Source organism: Oreochromis aureus, linkage group 3, assembly GCF_013358895.1.
Source record: "Oreochromis aureus strain Israel breed Guangdong linkage group 3, ZZ_aureus, whole genome shotgun sequence".
In the NCBI taxonomy this organism is placed as follows: domain Eukaryota; kingdom Metazoa; phylum Chordata; class Actinopteri; order Cichliformes; family Cichlidae; genus Oreochromis; species Oreochromis aureus.
In genome coordinates this window covers 87,226,956-87,245,821 of record NC_052944.1, presented here as the reverse complement: position 1 = coordinate 87,245,821, position 18,866 = coordinate 87,226,956, and the positions used below count along the sequence as shown (strand labels likewise).

General features: G+C 41.2%; 1 protein-coding gene across 1 annotated transcript; it reads left to right on the top strand.

Moving 5' to 3' along the window:
- Nucleotides 1-11,680: 11,680 nt before the first annotated feature.
- LOC116313832 (nuclear factor 7, brain-like) lies at nt 11,681-13,584 on the top strand. The gene is made up of 2 exons (XM_039608346.1): nt 11,681-11,818; nt 11,920-13,584. The coding sequence occupies exon 2, from the start codon at nt 11,937-11,939 to the stop codon at nt 13,323-13,325; it is 1,389 nt and encodes a 462-aa protein (XP_039464280.1). The 5' UTR covers nt 11,681-11,818; nt 11,920-11,936; the 3' UTR covers nt 13,326-13,584.
- Nucleotides 13,585-18,866: the final 5,282 nt, after the last annotated feature.

Below are 18,866 nucleotides of genomic sequence, written 5' to 3'. Positions count from 1 at the left end.
AAGCCAAAACAATTGCCCGCGAAATTAATATTGAAGATTTCAAAGCTGGGCCGTCATGGTGTTTCAGATTTATGAGACGTAAAAACCTGTCCATCAGGGCAGTTGGACAACTTGTCCATCTGGCATCATGGTGCCAGGATAACCATCTCCAGCTGAACGTTGGCAAGACCAAGGAGCTGGTGGTGGACTTCAGAAGGAGTCAGCACAGAGACTACAAGCCCAGCAAAGTTGCTGCCGCGTTACAAGGCACTGTTCGGAAAGAATCTGTTCAGGTACATACATGTATATTTACACTACAAAATCGTTCTGTACATGCAGTAAATATCTAATTTTTCAACATAGATGTCTACGGCTTATAGCCGGGTGCGGCTTGTATATCTTTTTTTAAAACATTTTTTTTAAATAGAGCAGATGCGGCTTATATACAGGTGCGCTCTATAGTCCAGAAAATACGGTATATAAAAAAGCTTTATTTAATTATTGTTTTTTAATTATTGTTTTCCTAACACATTAGCAGCTTATTTAAACTGTACTAGCACATAGCAGACAGGTCTGGCCCGGATCTGGTGTCAAGCCGGCACTGCTGGCTGACTTCTGGCATGGCAGGGTTTATGTCAACCAGATGTGGGCCAGGTCTGGCAATGATGGCACTGTTTATGGCATGCCATATCTGGCTCAATTGTGGTTTGGTCTATGTGACCCAGTCTTATAGAAATCAGGTCTTACCCAGATCCGGCATCAAGCTGGCACTTCTGACTGACTGCTGTCATGGCAGGGTGTATTTCAACCTGATGTGATTCACTGGCAAATAATAGGCTGTAAGGTCAGTTTCTTTATCATTAATATGCAAATTGTCGGATGTGCTGATGGCACAACACAGAAGAGCTAAATCATCACTGCAACTTTGACTGCTATTCAGATGACACCCAGCTCTATCTGTCCATGAGGCCAGGTAACACAGACCATTTAGTTAAACTGCAGGAATGTCTTAAAGATATAAAGACCTGGATGGCCGCTAACTTTCTGCTTCTTAATTCAGATAAAACTGAGGTTATTGTACTCGGCCCTGAAAATCTTAGAAATATGGTATCTAAGCAGATTCTTACTCTGCATGGCATTACCTTGGCCTCCAGTAACACTGTGAGGATCCTTGGAGTCATTTTTGACCAGGACATGTCCTTCAACGCACATATTAAACAAACATGTAAGACTGATTTCTTCCATTTGCACAAAGTCTCTAAAATTAGAAATATCCTGTCTCAGAGTGACACTGAAAAACTAGTTCATGCATTTATTACTTCCAGGCTGGACTACTGTAATTCATTATTATCAGGATGTCCTAAAAACTCACTGAAAAGCCTTCAGCTGATCCAAAATGCTGCAGCAAGGGTACTGACAGGGACTAGAAAGAGAGAGCATATTTCTCCTGTTTTGGTTTCCCTTCATTGGCTTCCTGTTAAATCCAGAATTGAATTCAAAATCCTGCTCCTCAACAGTACTTCTTTCCTCTTCTTCGACCTCTTCTTCGTCGGGGGACTCGCTGAGGCTTCCTGTCCCACATGTTCCTGCTGTAATTGTGATCTCTGCTCCCTTTTGAGATCAAGTGCCTCCCTCTGTACTGTTACTTGCAGTTTCAGAGCATCTTCTGGAGAAAGGAATTTCAGTTTACGAAAACGTGGATCGAGGGCAGCAGCAATGAGTGACACATTTTTCCCATCTGCTTGAAATGCAGATACTTCTGGCTGCCACCTATACAAGATTTCCTCTTCTGCACAGTTCTGGAAGGAGTTCACTGCAGCAGAATCAAATGATTTGTTTTGGGTGGATTTCAGGAGACCTTTCAGCAGGGGGGAAGAACAGAGACTGTGACATAAGACTGTCCACTAAGAACATTAGTGGCTTGCTCATAAGGCTTGAGCACCTCCTTCATCCAGAAGAATCCACTGCAGTGTATGCCCGGCACACCGATAGGACACCAATACAAACTTCTCTTTCAGGATGTGGAGAGCTGCAACTATATTACTTGCATTATCTTGCACAATGGTAAGGACATTAAGCAAGGAAATGTGGAATTGTTCTTCTCCACCCAGGAGGCAAGGTTTTCTGGAGTGTGGCGCTCTTCAACTGGCACTGTTGCTAAATTTAAGGAGAGAAGATCCCAATTGTCATTAATGAAATGACAAGTTACCCCTAAGTAGGACTCTGTGACCAGACTTGTCCAAGCATCAGTGGTAAGGTAGATTTTGGATGTGGCTTTTTTAGTTCATTCCTTAGTTTCTCCACTGAAGTTTCATACTTTCTCTTCACCATGCTTCTAAAATGATGCCTAGACGGCAGAGTGTAACCTGGTTGGAAAGTGGTCAGCATTTCTTTGAATCCCTCACCCTCAACCACAGCAAGTGGTCTCATGTCTTTTAAAATCATAGATAAGACGCTCTCGGTAAGTACAGCCACCTCCTGGGGGGTGCATGGTGTACTTCTTCTCTGACAGTCGTCCTCCAGACTTTTCTGTTTGTTCCTGAAATCATAAATCACACACAGCACACAGATGAATTCGAAGAATTAAAAAATAATTATATGGAAAGCATAATATCAAAATAATTTGATAAGGATCTGGCTGACATATATATATTTATATATATATATATATATGTATATATATATATATATATATATATATATATATATATGTATATATATGTATGTATATATATATACGCACACACTGTTATGCCATGTGCTTTCATAGCATAACAGTAAGAGATTAATGAAAATCACCAATGTTGAATATATGATATGCAGCCATCGTGATGGCTGCAAAAAATAGTGTCAAAAAATAACGTTTAAACAGCCATAGCTGATGGCACCTTTACTGGTGCACTGCTTTCTAGTCATTAGATGGTATAACTTTGTCCTTTAAGATCAAGCTGGAGAAGCATTACGTATAAAAACAGCGTTCAAATAGGATGAAACACATTAAATTTGACAAATCAAGAGTTCGTTGTCATTTTGCTTTTGCAAGCACTTTAACAATGTTGTAATAGTGTCCACGACGGCTATGTTTAGCAGGTGGTGCATTAACCTTGTTAACATTTTTCCTGCGGCCAATCCGCTGTCTCACATTCTCGTCTTCTGCCGATTCTGATAATCAGCCTGCGCACATTCCGATTCATTTTGCCAGCATGGGCCACAAATAAAAAAACAAAACAAAAACCAACTAAACAGCAGCTGCTATATGTTACTGCTAAGCAGCTTAAATTAGTTTTGCATTTATGGAGGTTGGGTGTTTATCTCTCGAAGCTCAAAGGACCAATTTAAATGACAGGGGATTTCTAAAACTCACCCCACAGTTCTTCAGCTGAGACACCTGAGTTAGAAAACACAAACACTGCAGTTATCTTTACTCACGATGATGGTCACGATGACGAATTTGAAGGATGGGTCGGGTGTGTCCTTCATGGCCCACCATATCCCAGAATTCATAGCGCGGCCCAGCCAAATTTCAGCTGCCAACAATGGCGGCCGCTACTAAGTTTTAAAATTAGTCTTATTAATCTTTCTGGGTCACAAAATAAACTTTTAACATATTTTCAGGCGAGAAAGTAGCTGTGCAAATTACAAATATCTGCTTGGTTTATCAAGACATCGTATATTTGCAAAAGTGTGCCGACGCTGGAGACGCCTGTTACCCACCCGCTCGATAGCAAGCCGGGGTTCAATGGTCACTCCAGCCGGCGAGAGCAGCGGACTCCCGGCTTCATCGTTTTCAGACCCCGCTCTTTTCGCTACTCAGGTTAAACATGATATATAAGTCACTCGGATAACTTAAAATGTAATTGTTTGCCTTTTTCGGTGTTTTATTTGTTCCGAGTAAATCGGTTTGGCTGAGATCAAAATTATTAGATTATTAGATTAAATAAAACTTTATTAATCCATCGGGTGGGTTTCTCCGGGATTTTCACACAGCTGAATAAACGTTAAACAGAAAACTGATTAAACAGAAGTGTGAGACGGTCGAGAATTTACGCCAGTGTCCTGTTATATTTTAGATAGCAAGGAGCAGACGGCCGAGTTTATTAAACTCCACCGACACAGCGGTGACGCAAATCTGAAGGCTAGACCGTCCCATTTCACAGCCTCGCACTTCCGGCCTTCTCAGTCTTTGAAGGACCCGGCCCATGTAGACTGAGAAGCCCGGGTCCTCCAAAGGATGCAGCCGACGTTTTGGGACACAGCTAAAATATCCCACTTGTGGAGGCTGCCATCTTGCAAATTTGGAGCCAGAGTCTGCGCAGTAGTGACTTGAGGCAGCGACTGTGTAACGCTCCCGCCCACACACCCGCTGGACGTGACCGCAAACACGCCCCTCTACACTTTTTACGTAGCCCGGCGGCTCGAGTTTTTTGCTTGTTTACCGCAACTGACAACTCGTTTAATTAAGGTAAATACAACCATGTCACTGTTATTAAAAAAAGACACACAGCTTATCATCTTATAGTTCTAAAATCACTCTGTTGTTTTCGTTAGCTAGATTAGCCGCTAGCATACGCACTGTGTTGGAGGCTTGTTGCTAGCTAGTTAGCGATGCTACACACCTGCTACTCTAATAGTCTGTGTTATTGAAGGATTCAGCACTTCTTAGGGTTTTTTTTTTTTTATCCATTTTTAGACAGCGATGAGATCATCTGCACACTCTACAGAGGCCCAGAGTTACTTTTAATATCAAAAATATAATGCTGTCCTTTGAGATTTTAACATAAGACTGTGAGTGTAATGGATCTAAAACTGTTTAAATCTTCAGCGCCCTCTACAGCCTGGTAACATGGAAACTTTAAAAACGGCAGCAGAACGTTTCAGTAGTGTAGTCTAATTTGTTCTTTTCATTTAATAACAGAGTCCATATTATATCAACAGCTACATTCACCCTGGAGAGAAACTAGTAAGGGAGACCATGAGGACTAAGCTGGGTTTCTGGGTCCAGAGGTTTGGAGAAACGTCTTCCTTTTCTTTCATCCCAGCTGTCCTTTGCCAGATGTTCTGTTGACCCACTGAGAGAGGCATCATTTAAAAAAACACCAGGAAGACTGAAGCTCATCGCATAGATCAAGCAGGACTCATGATCTTCACCAGCAGCTCCCTCACAGGGAAATCTTCAGCACTCCTCCGTAGGCCCGATCCAGGAGATGGATAAACCCAGCATTTCATGAACACTGTGATGGAGACCTTTGGTTTGTGTAATGTTATAAATACTCCCCAGAGGCTCCGCACTTTTACATAAAGATATTATATTTAGTCCTGTAGAAAGTAATATATTTAAAAATATATGATCCTCTCTGGTTACTCTGGTATGAATAACTCTGCATCACTTTATGGTAAATAACACAGCATCTGCAAAAAACTGTGAAAGAATTCCAGATGACAAGTTTGTAGTTCAACATAGAGCTGGGCGATATATCGAGTTTTTAAAAAAATATCGATATATTTTTATATGAGATATAAGATGTGACAATATCCTTTATATCGATATAGTCTATGTTACGTTATAATTATAGTTGCGGAGCCGCAAGTTTGCCTCTCTTTCGTCCACTTTTGTCTTTACGCAACGTTACTCGACCTCGCCTCTCCTTCACTGAACACAACTCCCCCTCCTCCCCCATCGCTTCACCTGCAGGCAGCGACAAGATGGCAAATCTCCGTTAATGAGTTACTGCGCATCACCCCGTGCGTGGGGCTGGACGGCGTCAACGTGTTAACGAGCTAACCACTCTAACGAGCTAGCCACGCTAACACCATGCACGGCCTGAAATCCTTTCATTTTCTCAAAATGTAATATTACCGTATTGTGTGTGTATAAGGACCATAAATGGCACCTGTTCAGAGACATGGTTACGAAGCGGATTTCAAACTCCAGGCTGTCAGTCACGCAGTAGAAGTTGGGAACAGAGCAGCTGTGAAATCTGTCTTTGTTATTATGCTCAGCATCTTTTAGTTTACATTTTGACTGCACAATTGTGAGCTCTTTGTTATGCACAAAACAACATAGTTTTCTTTTATTTATAGAGCATCATTATTTAATAAATGCTCATAATTTATTTTTGAGTAGTTTTTTTCATGTATATCTATGCTGTATGTTAATAAAAGTACCTGTGTGACATCTGGGACACAGCTTTGACTAAGAACTCTCTTTTTGTTCTTACTTTATGGCTTTAAAAAATATTGAGATATATATCTTATATCGCCATCCAGCTAAAAAATATCGAGATATGAATTTTGGGTCATATCGCCCAGCTCTAGTTCAACATACAAGTGACGACCTTTGACCTTCATCAGGTTTTATTTAATTGTGTTAGAGAAAATCTCATATGCTCTTCCTGCAGCTGAGTACATCAAGTGTTTAAAACGGAAGCTGTGCAGGTCTGAGATCAGCAGCTTTGTGAAACACCAAACTGAGGTCCTGTTAATGCTGATATATAGTGACACAGTTACATGAGTGATTAATCCTTTTGGTTTTTTGTCTTTAACTTTATCAATAAAGCTGCAGCTTTCACTACAGGACGTGTGGTACTTTAACTTTTGTACTGTTTTCATCAGTTCATTTTTCAGTTAACATGTTGGATGATCTGTCTGCTGTCACTGGGTGGTGCTGAGGTCTGAATCTGAGGGCAACTCCTGTAATCACAAAGAGAACAGAACCATCAAACTCAGATATAAATTTTATCCCTCAAAATTGAAATAAAGCTGATTCTTCTGTCCTCACACACTCAGGATCTGAAGTTCTTCTCTTACATTTTTTTAGTATTACAGTACACTACAGTACTTTAATCCATAGTTCCTGATTAATGAGGAGTTACTGAAGTACAAGCTTTTAAAAAAGATGTTACTGTCTTTACAGATGTGGCAAGAGACTGAAAACATGCTGTTGTTTGCACATATTTAATATTCAGTTCTGCACAGGAGCTGCAGCAGGGTGCAGCCTGTTGCTTTTACAGTATAATACTTGCAATAAAAGTACAGTAACAGTAATTAGTGACTGAGCAGCCCGGAGCGTTTCTCTTGATTTCTTTAGTAAGTTCATTCACCTGCACAGATTAGGTCAACGAACCCTGACAGCCGAGTGCTCGTCTTAGCTAGCTAGGTCTCAGGACCTAGCTAAGGACGGTAGTTACGGATTAGCTTACAAACACGTTTAACTTACTGAAAAAGTGCAGCGGGGCCTCGGGTCCTTCTGTCGGGTAGTCAGTCCAGTTTACTGAAGGACACCTCAGGCTGTCCGGTTAAAACAGTCGGTCGTGTTTTCATAGTGTAAACGCTGGCCCTCCTCTCAGAGCCTACGCTCTATCTGCTATTCCCGAACAGAGATATGGGCAGAAATCTGTGCCATCAGAAACTGAATTTGAATAAGTTAAATTTGAATTTGAATTGCTCGGATTGAATCTGAATTGTAACTTGAATAAAAGCTTTTGAAAACGGAATTTGAATTAGTCTAATTTGAAATTGAATTTATGGTTTGAAAATGAATTGATTTGCTTTGAAACTGCATTTTATCCTTTAAAAATTCAGCTCTCGAATAATTTCAGTTTCACTTCTCACCATTCAGTTTCAGTTCTACAATTCAATTTCAGTTCCAAAATTCACTTTTTTGGGACTTACATCCGGTTCCGGTTCAAGCGCAGATTAATAGAACTACTCTTTACTAGCGGACTGAAAGTGTTACTGACGGGAATCTACAGCGTCTTGAGCTGAATTAAGACTTCAGAAGTCATTCGTCATGTCGAATGACCAGCGGATAAACTCTCAGGTTGGTAATAAATGTATTACATGTATAAGAACATGCGTCATGTTAACAATTGATAGCCGTACAGTAACTTTTATGCTTATTGTAGCTGTTAGCTAAAAACGCTAATTTAGCCTAGTTTGCCCAGATTTCAGCTTTGACAAACAAATATGATCGACTGTTTCTAGTAGAATTCCAAAGTTGTCATCTTGTACCCTGTCAGAGCCCTGTATGCTTGCAGAGACCCCTACAGTAGGGAAACAATCAAAACAGTGTCCAAACCTTTGTATTTTAGCTTTATATGTCTTACACAGCATCCCAACTCTTTAGCTAACTTAATAACTTTAGCTAAAGTGAATAGTTAGTCCCAATGTAATGTAAGTCCCAAAAAACTGAATTTTGGAACTGAAATTGAATGGTGAGAAGTGAAACTGAAATTATTCGAGAGCTGAATTTTTAAAGGATAAAATGCAGTTTCAAAGCAAATCAATTCATTTTCAAACCATAAATTCAATTTCAAATTAGACTATTTCAAATTAAGTTTTCAAAAGCTTTTATTCAAGTTACAATTCAGATTCAGTCTGAGCAATTCAAATTCAAATTTAACTTATTCAAATTCAGTTTCTGATGGCACAGATTTCTGCCCATGCAGCTGCCAGTCAAAGCTGTTATGATGACGTTTCACCCCAATTTAACATCACTGCGGTAGGAATTAGAATCAAACTTATGGGAAAGGAGACCCCTTGGACATCAATCAGCGTGATGAGAGCTATTGATAACAAAAGAAAGAATCTTTGGAAAAAAATTATCTAAGGAGTATAAATTTATTTTGGTCTGACCCCAGTCCCATCCGCTAACATGGAGGAGGCGGCGTTTATGACCTATACTGCAGCCAGACACCAGGGGGCGATAGAGACGTTTTGGCTTCGACTGCGACTGCCTCACTCATGTTGCCGCTACTCGCTGCCGCCATGTCTTTTTTTGAAAGTGACAACGCATCAACGCAGATTTTTTTATGTCGACGTTGTCCCAGCCCTAACAATGACTAATTAATATTGTGCTGGACACCGTCCAAAAGATTCAGTAAGCTACATCAGTGTCTACTGTTTACTATCATAGCCAAGTCGCTAACAAATGTAAATGGACATTTTCACTATCCCTACTAATTAATGTTATCTTGTTGTACCTGTGTTGTGGCCAATGCTATCCTCTATGCTGTTGTATGCTGGGGCAGCAGGTTGAGGGTCACAGATGCCAACAGAGTATATAAACTGATCCACAAGGCCAGTAATGTTGTGGGGATGGAGCTGGACTCTGTTAGGGTGGTGTCTGCGAGGCAGATATTGTCCAAGATAACGACTATCATGGATAATACCTCCCACGCGCTCCATGACGTACTGGTCAGTCACAGGAACACGTTCAGTGAGAGACTGAGATTACCCAAAAGCACCACTGAACAACACAGGAAATCATTCCTTCCCGTGGCAATCTCCTGTACAACAAATCCATCTAATCCAATGCAAACACTGCAATAGTTACACCCTTTTTACACATGCTCTTTTCTACTCTGGAATATTCTTGTCAATTTTCTTGATATTTATTTATAATCACCTCTGCTAATCCTTGATATTTATAATTGAGTGATCTGTATCAAATTATCCAATGACACATCTGCTGTCCTGTATCTTTTGCTCGTTTCTCCTCCTCTTCTTTTCTCTTTGTTCTAAACCAGTGGTTCTTAACCTTGTTGGAGGTACCGAACCCCACCAGTTTCATATGCGCATTCACTGAACCCTTCTTTAGTGAAAAATAAAATATGATTTTTTTCAAATTCAAGACATAGATATGTTTTTTACTGGTGCACAAAATGAGCCGTGCATGTCACGGCGGAGGCTCTGCAGAACCCCTGAGACCAACTCACCGAACCCCTAGGGTTCGATTGAACCCAGGTTAAGAACCACTGTTCTAAACTGAGCACCTGATGGCTTTGAACTTTTCTTGTCCATATTCCATTGGTTTTAATTCGCACTCCAGTATGAACACCCATTCCCCAACCCAAGGATCTTCAGAACATAACCTAATAGACCTACACCTTAGTTCACAGATATGCTTTGTCTAGAGTTTATTTCTGGGATTTCGCAAAACCCACCCTGTTTTTCTTTTCCGTCCTCTCTTTCTTTCCCCCCTTTCCTATCCCTCAGCCATGTCTTTCCCATCTGTAACAACTAAAAATAAAATAAATAATAACAACAAAGGTCGATCAAAAGGACCAATATGGCAAGGGCGTCATGATCCACTTGGTAAAGAAAATCCATTAGGTATCTTTGTTGGCCTTCAAACAATTCTGACGGCTAAAGACTCAAACGGGACAAGCAAAAAAAAAAAAAAAAAAAAAAAAAAGGAAAGAAAGACGATTATTGATCAAAGGCCATGATTACCATTTGGGAAATTGCTGCCATCACAGTATTGTAAGATGGTGAAAGATGTATCCTTAGCCCCCCTCCTTGATTCAGAGATGGTCTTTCCTTTGTTATTGAAGTTTTCATTTAATAAAGCCTGCAGACAAACTGTGAGCGGTAGCTAACATCCTTTAATAAAGAACAAAACCAAGTTTGGTGAGAGAGCAGCCATCGCAGGGAGCGTGACCGGCAGACTCTCTCCTGAACCTTCTACCAAAACAAAAGGCATTGCACGGCTGTTTTAACACCTTTGGTCTTTCACAAAGAAAGAGTTCACACTCTCTTGATACCTTTTACAGTGGTTGATCTCCTTGTCTCTTTCCCCATCCTCAAAGAGAAAAAAAAAGACTCCACTACCTGTGGAGTCTTCAAACATTGATGCCAGGCTTCCTTGTGTGAATGTCCCCATTTCCTTACCAGAACCCCACCATCTATCTGACTGCTTGAATAGGGTGTGCGGTAGACACCCCAGTGTCACCAAAGCATAATACAATAAAACATTTTGACCAATACATAAATGAAAGCAATTCCAATACACCCTTTTCACGCAAATGGTGTCCTTCACTTACCGCTCAAACCAGTGTTCCTCCCTGTCCAGAATGTGTACATCCTTTCTACTTCTCCGGCCGCTGTATCTGTGGGGATGGTGTTCGCTCTGTGTTGGAGTGGCCTGATGACATCCAGTTTGGGCTCGAGTGGATGATGAGTGTATGCGTTGGTTTGCTTTACACATCAACTTTTAAATATCCCCTATCAGTGATGGAAATCTCACAGTTTAGGACGGCTAACCTGTCATATTTTCTATATTCTCCTTGGTAAACCTGATGTGGCGCTCCAGGGTAGGGTTTTCCTGTGTCAACTCTATGAATGGTACTCAATCTCAAGTTCCTGAAAATAGTGTCATTTGAATGCTAGCAATACTCTATATGGGGCTATACTCTCAAATCACACAGCTGTTTTAAATGGCTAAATTACCTCCTCAAGATGTCTTATAGTTCCCGAGAGGCCTGGTAGTGAACTAATCATTTGATTTGTGTGTTGACCCAGGGTGAGATCTAAAACCTGCAGGACAGCAGCCCTTGAGACCTGGAGGTGCCCACCCATGCATTCCATTTTACTTTTACAGGTCTGTAACAAAGTGAATCCACCTTAACACCATCTGTGTTTGTGTGACTGCATTACACCCCCACTGCTGTGGAATCTGACAAATAACCAGAACAAAGTCTGAAATAAAAGCTGCACCACTGAGTCACACTTTATGTTCTGAGCTTCATGCTGTGATCTGTGGACATGAAAAGTCTGTTTTATAACTTGTGAGCAAGAGGCAGGATGACAGTTTAACTCTGGAATGAAACTAAACTATGTTACAGGTAAAGCAACATTTTTCTCCTCCCCTTACGTCACTCACCAGAGAGAAACCAGGAAACAGGTTGTTCCTCTTCCGTCAGTAAAGAGAGACACACAGACGATCAGACTGAGTTCAGACCAAACTAGCAGCTTCCTCTGAGTGAGTCCAGCTACAGGAGAGAAAAGTGGAAAACTCCAACACTGCTGCTTCAAGCTGCTGACGCTCCACACACTGAATGTGAGTTTGAGCAAAAACACGACTCCAAGGAAGTTTCAGTGAAGGTAGTAGAGGAGGGAGGGGAGCCAGGACTGACTGTACTTCCTGTCTGCTGTTTCCAGCTTCACTCACAGACTCAATGGCTTCCAGATCAGAGGAGGATCTCTGCTGTCCGGTCTGTCAGGAGGTCTTCAGAGATCCTGTTCTTCTGTCATGTAGCCACAGCTTCTGTAAAGACTGTCTGAAGAGATCGTGGAGAGAGAGACCAACACACGAGTGTCCAGTTTGTAAGAGAAGATCTTCAAAGGAAGAACCACCTTTAAACCGAGCTTTAAAGAACCTGTGTGAGTCGTTCTTACAGGAGAGAGATCAGAGAGCTTCAGAGGCTCTCTGCAGTCTGCACTCTGAGAAACTCAAACTCTTCTGTCTGGACCATCAGCAGCCAGTGTGTCTCGTCTGCAGAGACTCACAAAATCACACCAATCACAGATTCAGACCCATCGATGAAGTTGCACAACAACACAGGAAACAACTTCATCAAACTCTGGAGCCCTTAAAGAAGAAGTTAAAGGTTTTTGAAGAAGTTCAAGTGAAGTTTGATCAAACAGCAGAACATATTAAGGTCCAGGCCCGACACACAGAGAGGCAGATTAAGGAGCAGTTTAAGAAGCTTCACCAGTTTCTAGCAGAGGAAGAGGAGGCCAGGCTGGCTGCACTGAGGGAGGAAGAGGAGCAGAAGAGTGGGATGATGAAGGAGAAGATGGAGGCTCTGAGCAGAGAGATAGCAGCTCTTTCAGACACAGTCAGAGCCACAGAGGAGGAGCTGAGAGCTGAAGACGTCTCATTCCTGCACAACTACAAGGCTGCAGTGGAAAGAGTCCAGCGCTGCCCCCTGCTGGATGATCCACAGCTGCCCTCGGGAGCTCTGATCGACCAGGCCAAACACCTGGGCAACCTGACCTTCAACATCTGGAACAACATGAAGGACATGGTCTCCTACACTCCTCTCATTCTGGACCCAAACACTGCTCATCCAAACTTCATCTTGTCTGAAGATCTGACCAGTGTGAGTTATGGAGGAGAGAGGCAGCAGCTTCCTGATAATCCAGAGAGGTTTGATTTGTTCTGCTCTGTCCTGGGCTCTGAGGGCTTTAACTCAGGGACTCACAGCTGGGATATCGAGGTTGGAGACAGTACATGGTGGGAACTGGGTGTGTTAGCAGAGTCTGTGCAGAGGAAGGGAGTCAAACAGTCAGGGTTATGGACAATGGGGTTTGATCAAGGCAAATATTCAGCATGGTCACCATCCGCTTATACTGCCCTCTCAGTAAAGAAAAAGCCCGAGATGATCAGAGTGAATCTGGACTGGAACAGAGGAAAGCTGTCGTTCTCTGATCCTGATACTAACACACACATACACACCTTCACACACACTTTCACTCACAGAGTGTTTCCATTCATTAGCACTGGTTATAAAGTGAAGGTGTGTCCATTGAAGGTGTCAGTGTCAGTGGAGCAGATGAGTTGAGGATGATGATATTTCTAATGTTGTTTCCTGTCAGTGAATTGAAGCTGTTAAACTGCAGCTGTCCTCCTGCTGCCTCGTTGTTCCAAAGCTCTTTGTTTCTCTTTTAGTTCTCACTGTTTCTTTCTGTTTCTGCTGTCCACCTTTTCACATGGAAAATCATTTCACTGTTTCTCACTGAATGACTCCCCAAACTAGATTTGAAATTCTATCAAGTTTCTAATCATTTTTTTTTTTTTTTTTTTTTTTTTTTTTTGGTGCAGGGTGCAGTCCTTCAAAAAAAAAAAAAAAGAAAAGAAAAAAAAAAAGTTTCTTGTGTGTAAATGGAGATGATTTAGTTTGCTGGGATATGGACTGACATGTGTTGAATGGGAGGAGCAGTTTGTTGTTGTCTTCTTGTCTGTTTATGACAACAATAAATATATTGTTAAAACAAGGATTCATCTTTAACTCCATATATGAAATGTTTCTGATATTTGAATTCTGTTTGATTAAAGACTTTCTTCATGACACAAATGAGATTTCAGTGTATTAATAGAACTAAATAAGATCAGAGGTGAAAGTATTATGTACGTGCTTCACTGTCAGTATCTTCAGGGGGATTCAAAGTCATGAGATAAACTGGTGAAATCAGCCATATTCACACGAAGGATGACACTGGATCAGGTTGTACAGTTTTATACCCGAGCAACAGCAAGCATTATTATGACTATCTTCTTCCAGAAGCGACATGGCAGTCTCCCTAAAGGTCTTCTCTCCGTTCACGTCCGACCTTGCCTTGCATCTTCTCCTTTTCCTATAAGAAACGGAAAAAGATAACACCTCCCTTGCCTAGCCTTGATTATTAATATTATCTTACTGATTCTATTTATTTTCGAAGTTTGGGATATTCTGTTCGGACTCTCTTGGTCCAGAAAATATCATGATCGTTAACCAGTGTGATGTGCAAGCATGTTGCAAAAACTGGCATTCTAACTTAATCACAATATTTCAATTCATTCATAGCACTGAATGAAGCTTTTAACCCTCAAAAGTGTTGGGGTGCCAACACTTTAATAGCACATCAAAATGTGTATATATAAAAAAGCTTTATTTAATTATTGTTTTCCTAACACATTAGCAGCTTTTTTAAACTGTTCACAAAGCTCAGGGATCTGGGACTCAACAGCCGTCTGTGTGCATGGGTATTGGACTTCCTCACTGGCAGAACTCAGGTGGTGAGGGTGGTTAGATGCGTCTCTAACAGCATCACCATCAACACAGGAGCACCACAGGGATGTGTCCTCTCACCAGTGCTCTACTCCCTCTACACTTCAGACTGTGTGGCCACCCACGGTTCCAACACCATTGTGAAGTTTGCTGATGACACAGTGGTGTTGGGTGCCATCTCCAACAGCGATGAGGCGGCCTATATGGACGAAGTGAAGAATCTGGCATCATGATGCCAGGACAACCACCTCCAGCTGAACGTCAGCAAGACCAAGGAGCTGGTGGTGGACTTCAGAAGGAGTCAGCACAGAGACTACAAGCCCATTATCATCAATGGAGCTCCAGTGGAGAGGGTGCAGTCCTTCAAGTATCTTGGTGTTCACATCTCCTCAGACCTGACATGGGCTGCCCACATTCAGGTCCAGACCAAAAAGGCTAGGTAGCACCTGTACCACCTATGACAACTGAGGAAGTTCAGGGTCTCTCCAAAGATCCTCAGGATTTTCTATACAGGCGCTGTGGAGAGCATCCTCACACAGAACATCACAGCGTTGTTTGGGAACAGCTGTGTGAAGGACCAAAAAGCTCTCCAGAGAGTGATCCGTACAGCAGAACGCTGCTGCAGGATTACTCTCCCCCCGCTTCAGGACACCTACACCAGGAGATGCCGGACTAGAGCAGGGCAGATACTGAAGGACCCGTCCCATCCTGGCAACAAACTGTTCCAACTTCTGCAATCCGGTAGAAGGTTCCGCATCATCCGGGCAAGGACAGAGAGACTCAAGAGGAGCTTCTATCCCCAAGCCATCTGGGCCCTAAACTAACAGCTCTGGCAAACCAGATCTGGACCACCAAAGGTTTGTCATTCTTTGTGGTATGAGGCCATGTGTAAGCACATTGTGTGGGCCAGATCGAGGCCATACCAATTTTGCTATGTGGGGCTAAGCAGTTTGAAACTGTTTTTAACCAGAACTGTAAAATCCTGGAGTTTTTAATGCAGCCAGACTGAGGAAATGAGCTCATGGTTTTATTCCACCTACTCAACTTCTTTGGATATTAGGTAGCATAAAATGAAATCTGAGCCCTGGCTGATTGACATGACTTTAGCTGTCAGACGTGAATGCAATTGAGTTGAGTGGAAGTGAAAAAAGGACAACTTACAAGTGTCATTCCAGATGCAAAAGGACTGCTGGCGTCAATATCAAACAGCTGTAAAAGATGCCAAAAGAAAACCCTTCACTGACATTATTCTGTCAAACTGTCACAACCCGCATTTTATTTAAGACTAAACTCTGTTCTTAGTGCACAACATACTAGAGTTGGATGTCTCGAGACCGGTCTTGGTCTCGAGACCGGTCTCGAGACCACTTTTACGCGGTCTTGGTCTCGTCTTGGTCTCGACGGACTTTTGTCTTGGTCTCGGTCTTGGTCTCGACGGACTTTTGTCTTGGTCTTGTCTTGGTCTCGACGGACTTTTGCCTTGGTCTCGGTCTTGGTCTCGCTGTTTCGGTCTTCCGTTCTCAAATCGACATAGTGTTCGGGAGGTTTGGAGTCAACCATCAGCGGAGCGGGGGGGGTGGCTTACTGGGCTTAAGCCCGAGTCATTTTTTCAGAAGCATGGGGCACCGTCGTAAATTCCCCCTAATTTTGGTATGATCCGAGCTCAGGCACTAGGCGACTGAGCACAACACGCATGTGAGCGAGGGGGGAGAAGCTGCTGCCTGCGAGTTTGCTGCACACAGAGGAGAGCTTAAGTTTGACCAGGTACCAAAGCAAATCATTCGTACTGAACTAATAATGTAAATATGACGGTGTATCACAAAAGATTGATATCAAACTGATCAGTTGGTTGCGTTACTTGCTCTTCGAGTGAATCAACAAATGGATAAATAAAAAGCCGAACAACAATGCTGATTTTTTAGAGAGTCTTAGCTTACATTTCAAACTCTCTAAATCGGTTTCAATTGTGTACTGATGTACACAATAATGGACATAAGGAGCGTCTTTCAAAGAAAAAACGCAGGTAGATGTTATTTTATATATTATGCTTTGTATGTTGTTCAGTATATCTATGCAAAACAAGAGGAATTTCAATACAGCAGTATATTCACAGATGAAACCAGATATTTACATACACTTTAGGTAGAAAACATAAAAACTATTTTTTACTGTTAAACATCAATTTAGAGTAAACTTTTGTTTTAGATAAATAAATGTTGAAATATCTTTTGAATTAGTTAAATGTCAGAATAAAAAGAGGGAGCTGTCTATTTTAATCACTTTCATCAAATTTTGGAGTACATATACACTAAGTTTATTGTTAATTAATAAGAAAACTCCAGACGATTCCACTCTGAGCTTAAGAAGCTTCTGATAGGTTAGTAGAGTCCATGTGAGTAAATTGGTGGCACACCTGTGGATGTATAAAAGGCAAAACACAGAGTCTGTTTCTGTGACATGTGAAAATCAAGAGATGTCAACCAAAACACCAGGAAAAGAATTGTGGAGCTCCATAAGTGTGGCTCAGTTTTGAATACAATTTGGTGCCATTTACAATTAAGAAATACAGATAGTTTCTCTCTTTACTCTTAAAGTTAACAAATATGTTTTTATATTTATCAATCTAAAAAAATAAACATTTAGTCTGATTTGATGTTACAATTAAAAAAGTGTTTGTGTTTTTATCTGAAGAGTTTGTAAATATCTGGTTTCAACTGTATATTTGATGATGTTGGTGTTTGGCTTGATTGTCAGCACAAAGAGGGAGAGAGAGGAGCAGAGAGAGAGAGAGAGGAGAATGAGGACAGAACAGAGATGGAACAAGAGCAGGTGAGACACACATGTTAGTCAAATGGTTGTTTGCCAAAACTCATCAGAACATGTATCTAGTACCTGTTTCTTTTTAGATACTGTTGCGGGTTCGAAATTGAGGATGAGAGTAAAACAATGATAGTCCAGAAGAGGTCGTTCAAACAATTGATTTTAATGAATTCACGCCGCGTGGAGAGGTGCAAACTGCAAAACAGTTGTACATCTCTACCCAAAATACACTCTAGATTGCTTTTATAACATCAGGGTATTGTAACGCCCCTTCTTGCGTTTACAAGCACATAATTTGCATGTACAGAACATTCATGTATTTTAAGAATTAACTGCAACATAGAGGTTCCTCCTTGTGGCATACTCTTAAGAATATGGTGATGACCTAAGGCCTTTGAGGTCACCATGGACTGGACATCCTTCCGTCACCTGTAACTAAGCAAACTCAAATACCACAAGAAGCTGAATACATTCAGGCCTTTGCTCAGCTACTATTTTACTGTACCAATATACTCAGCATATGAGTTATGATACATATATATTTAACTCAATCATTTTAAAGTAGTTATAACTGCACCTGTAATAAACATGTTAATATTTGATTATGATAACCCCTATAATATAAATTATAACATAATGCCAGCAGCTTCAATAAACACTTTGATGAAATGATAATTAATGCAATGACAAAGATGATGGTTATATAAAATAATCCCTGTAATTCCACAATACCATTTGTTACTTTTCAAATTCTATATTTATTAAGTTATGCAGGCTTGTTTGAACAACAAGGCAAAATAATTATATAAACTTTTCAGAATCTAAATAGTGGACTTTGGTAGAATTAAAAAATAAGTGTAGTGCAGGTCTATGATGATTTTCAGTGCTACTATCATCTAGTTCTGATTCTGGTTCTGTCTTGGTTAATGTTGTAGTCCTGTTTTAATTCCGGATCAGTTCTGGGTCTGGTTGAATTGGGGTTTAGTCCTTGTGTCTTGATACAGGCCCGACTTTGTTCTGCCTTGCTGCTTAATTAAAAAACTAGTTTAAGGTGTCCTGCATATGTGATATTTATTTTTTTCCTATATGAAGTCATTCTTTTTTTGAACAAAACTCAAAACAGAGCCTAATAATCTTTCAGTCATTTCTACCCTCACTTAATTTCCTTTAAGCTGCTCAGCTCTCACACAGTGGCTCAGCTATGCTCCAATCCCTCCATATTGTGGCCAATCACATGCGAGGATATAGGATAATATCATTATGTGAAAAACAGAGAGGGTGAGAGACGCGACAGTCAAGTGGAGCGTGCGTCTGTCCTCTCAGTAAGTGAGTGAGACAGTAGACAGCAGTGAGGAGGGCTGTGCGAAAGCAAAAACACATAAATATGCCTGACACCCGTAAACGAAGCAGCATCTGGCTGCAGTTTAAAGACTTTTTTTGTCTCGGTCTTGGTTTTGGTCTTGGTTTTGGTCTTGGTCTCGTCTCGACTCGGTCTCGGTCTTGGTCTCGTCTCAA

What these genes read in the sequence shown, in the direction of transcription:
- LOC116313832 (XM_039608346.1), top strand. Translation starts at nt 11,937, where the DNA reads ATGGCTTCCAGATCAGAGGAGGATCTCTGCTGTCCGGTCTGTCAGGAG.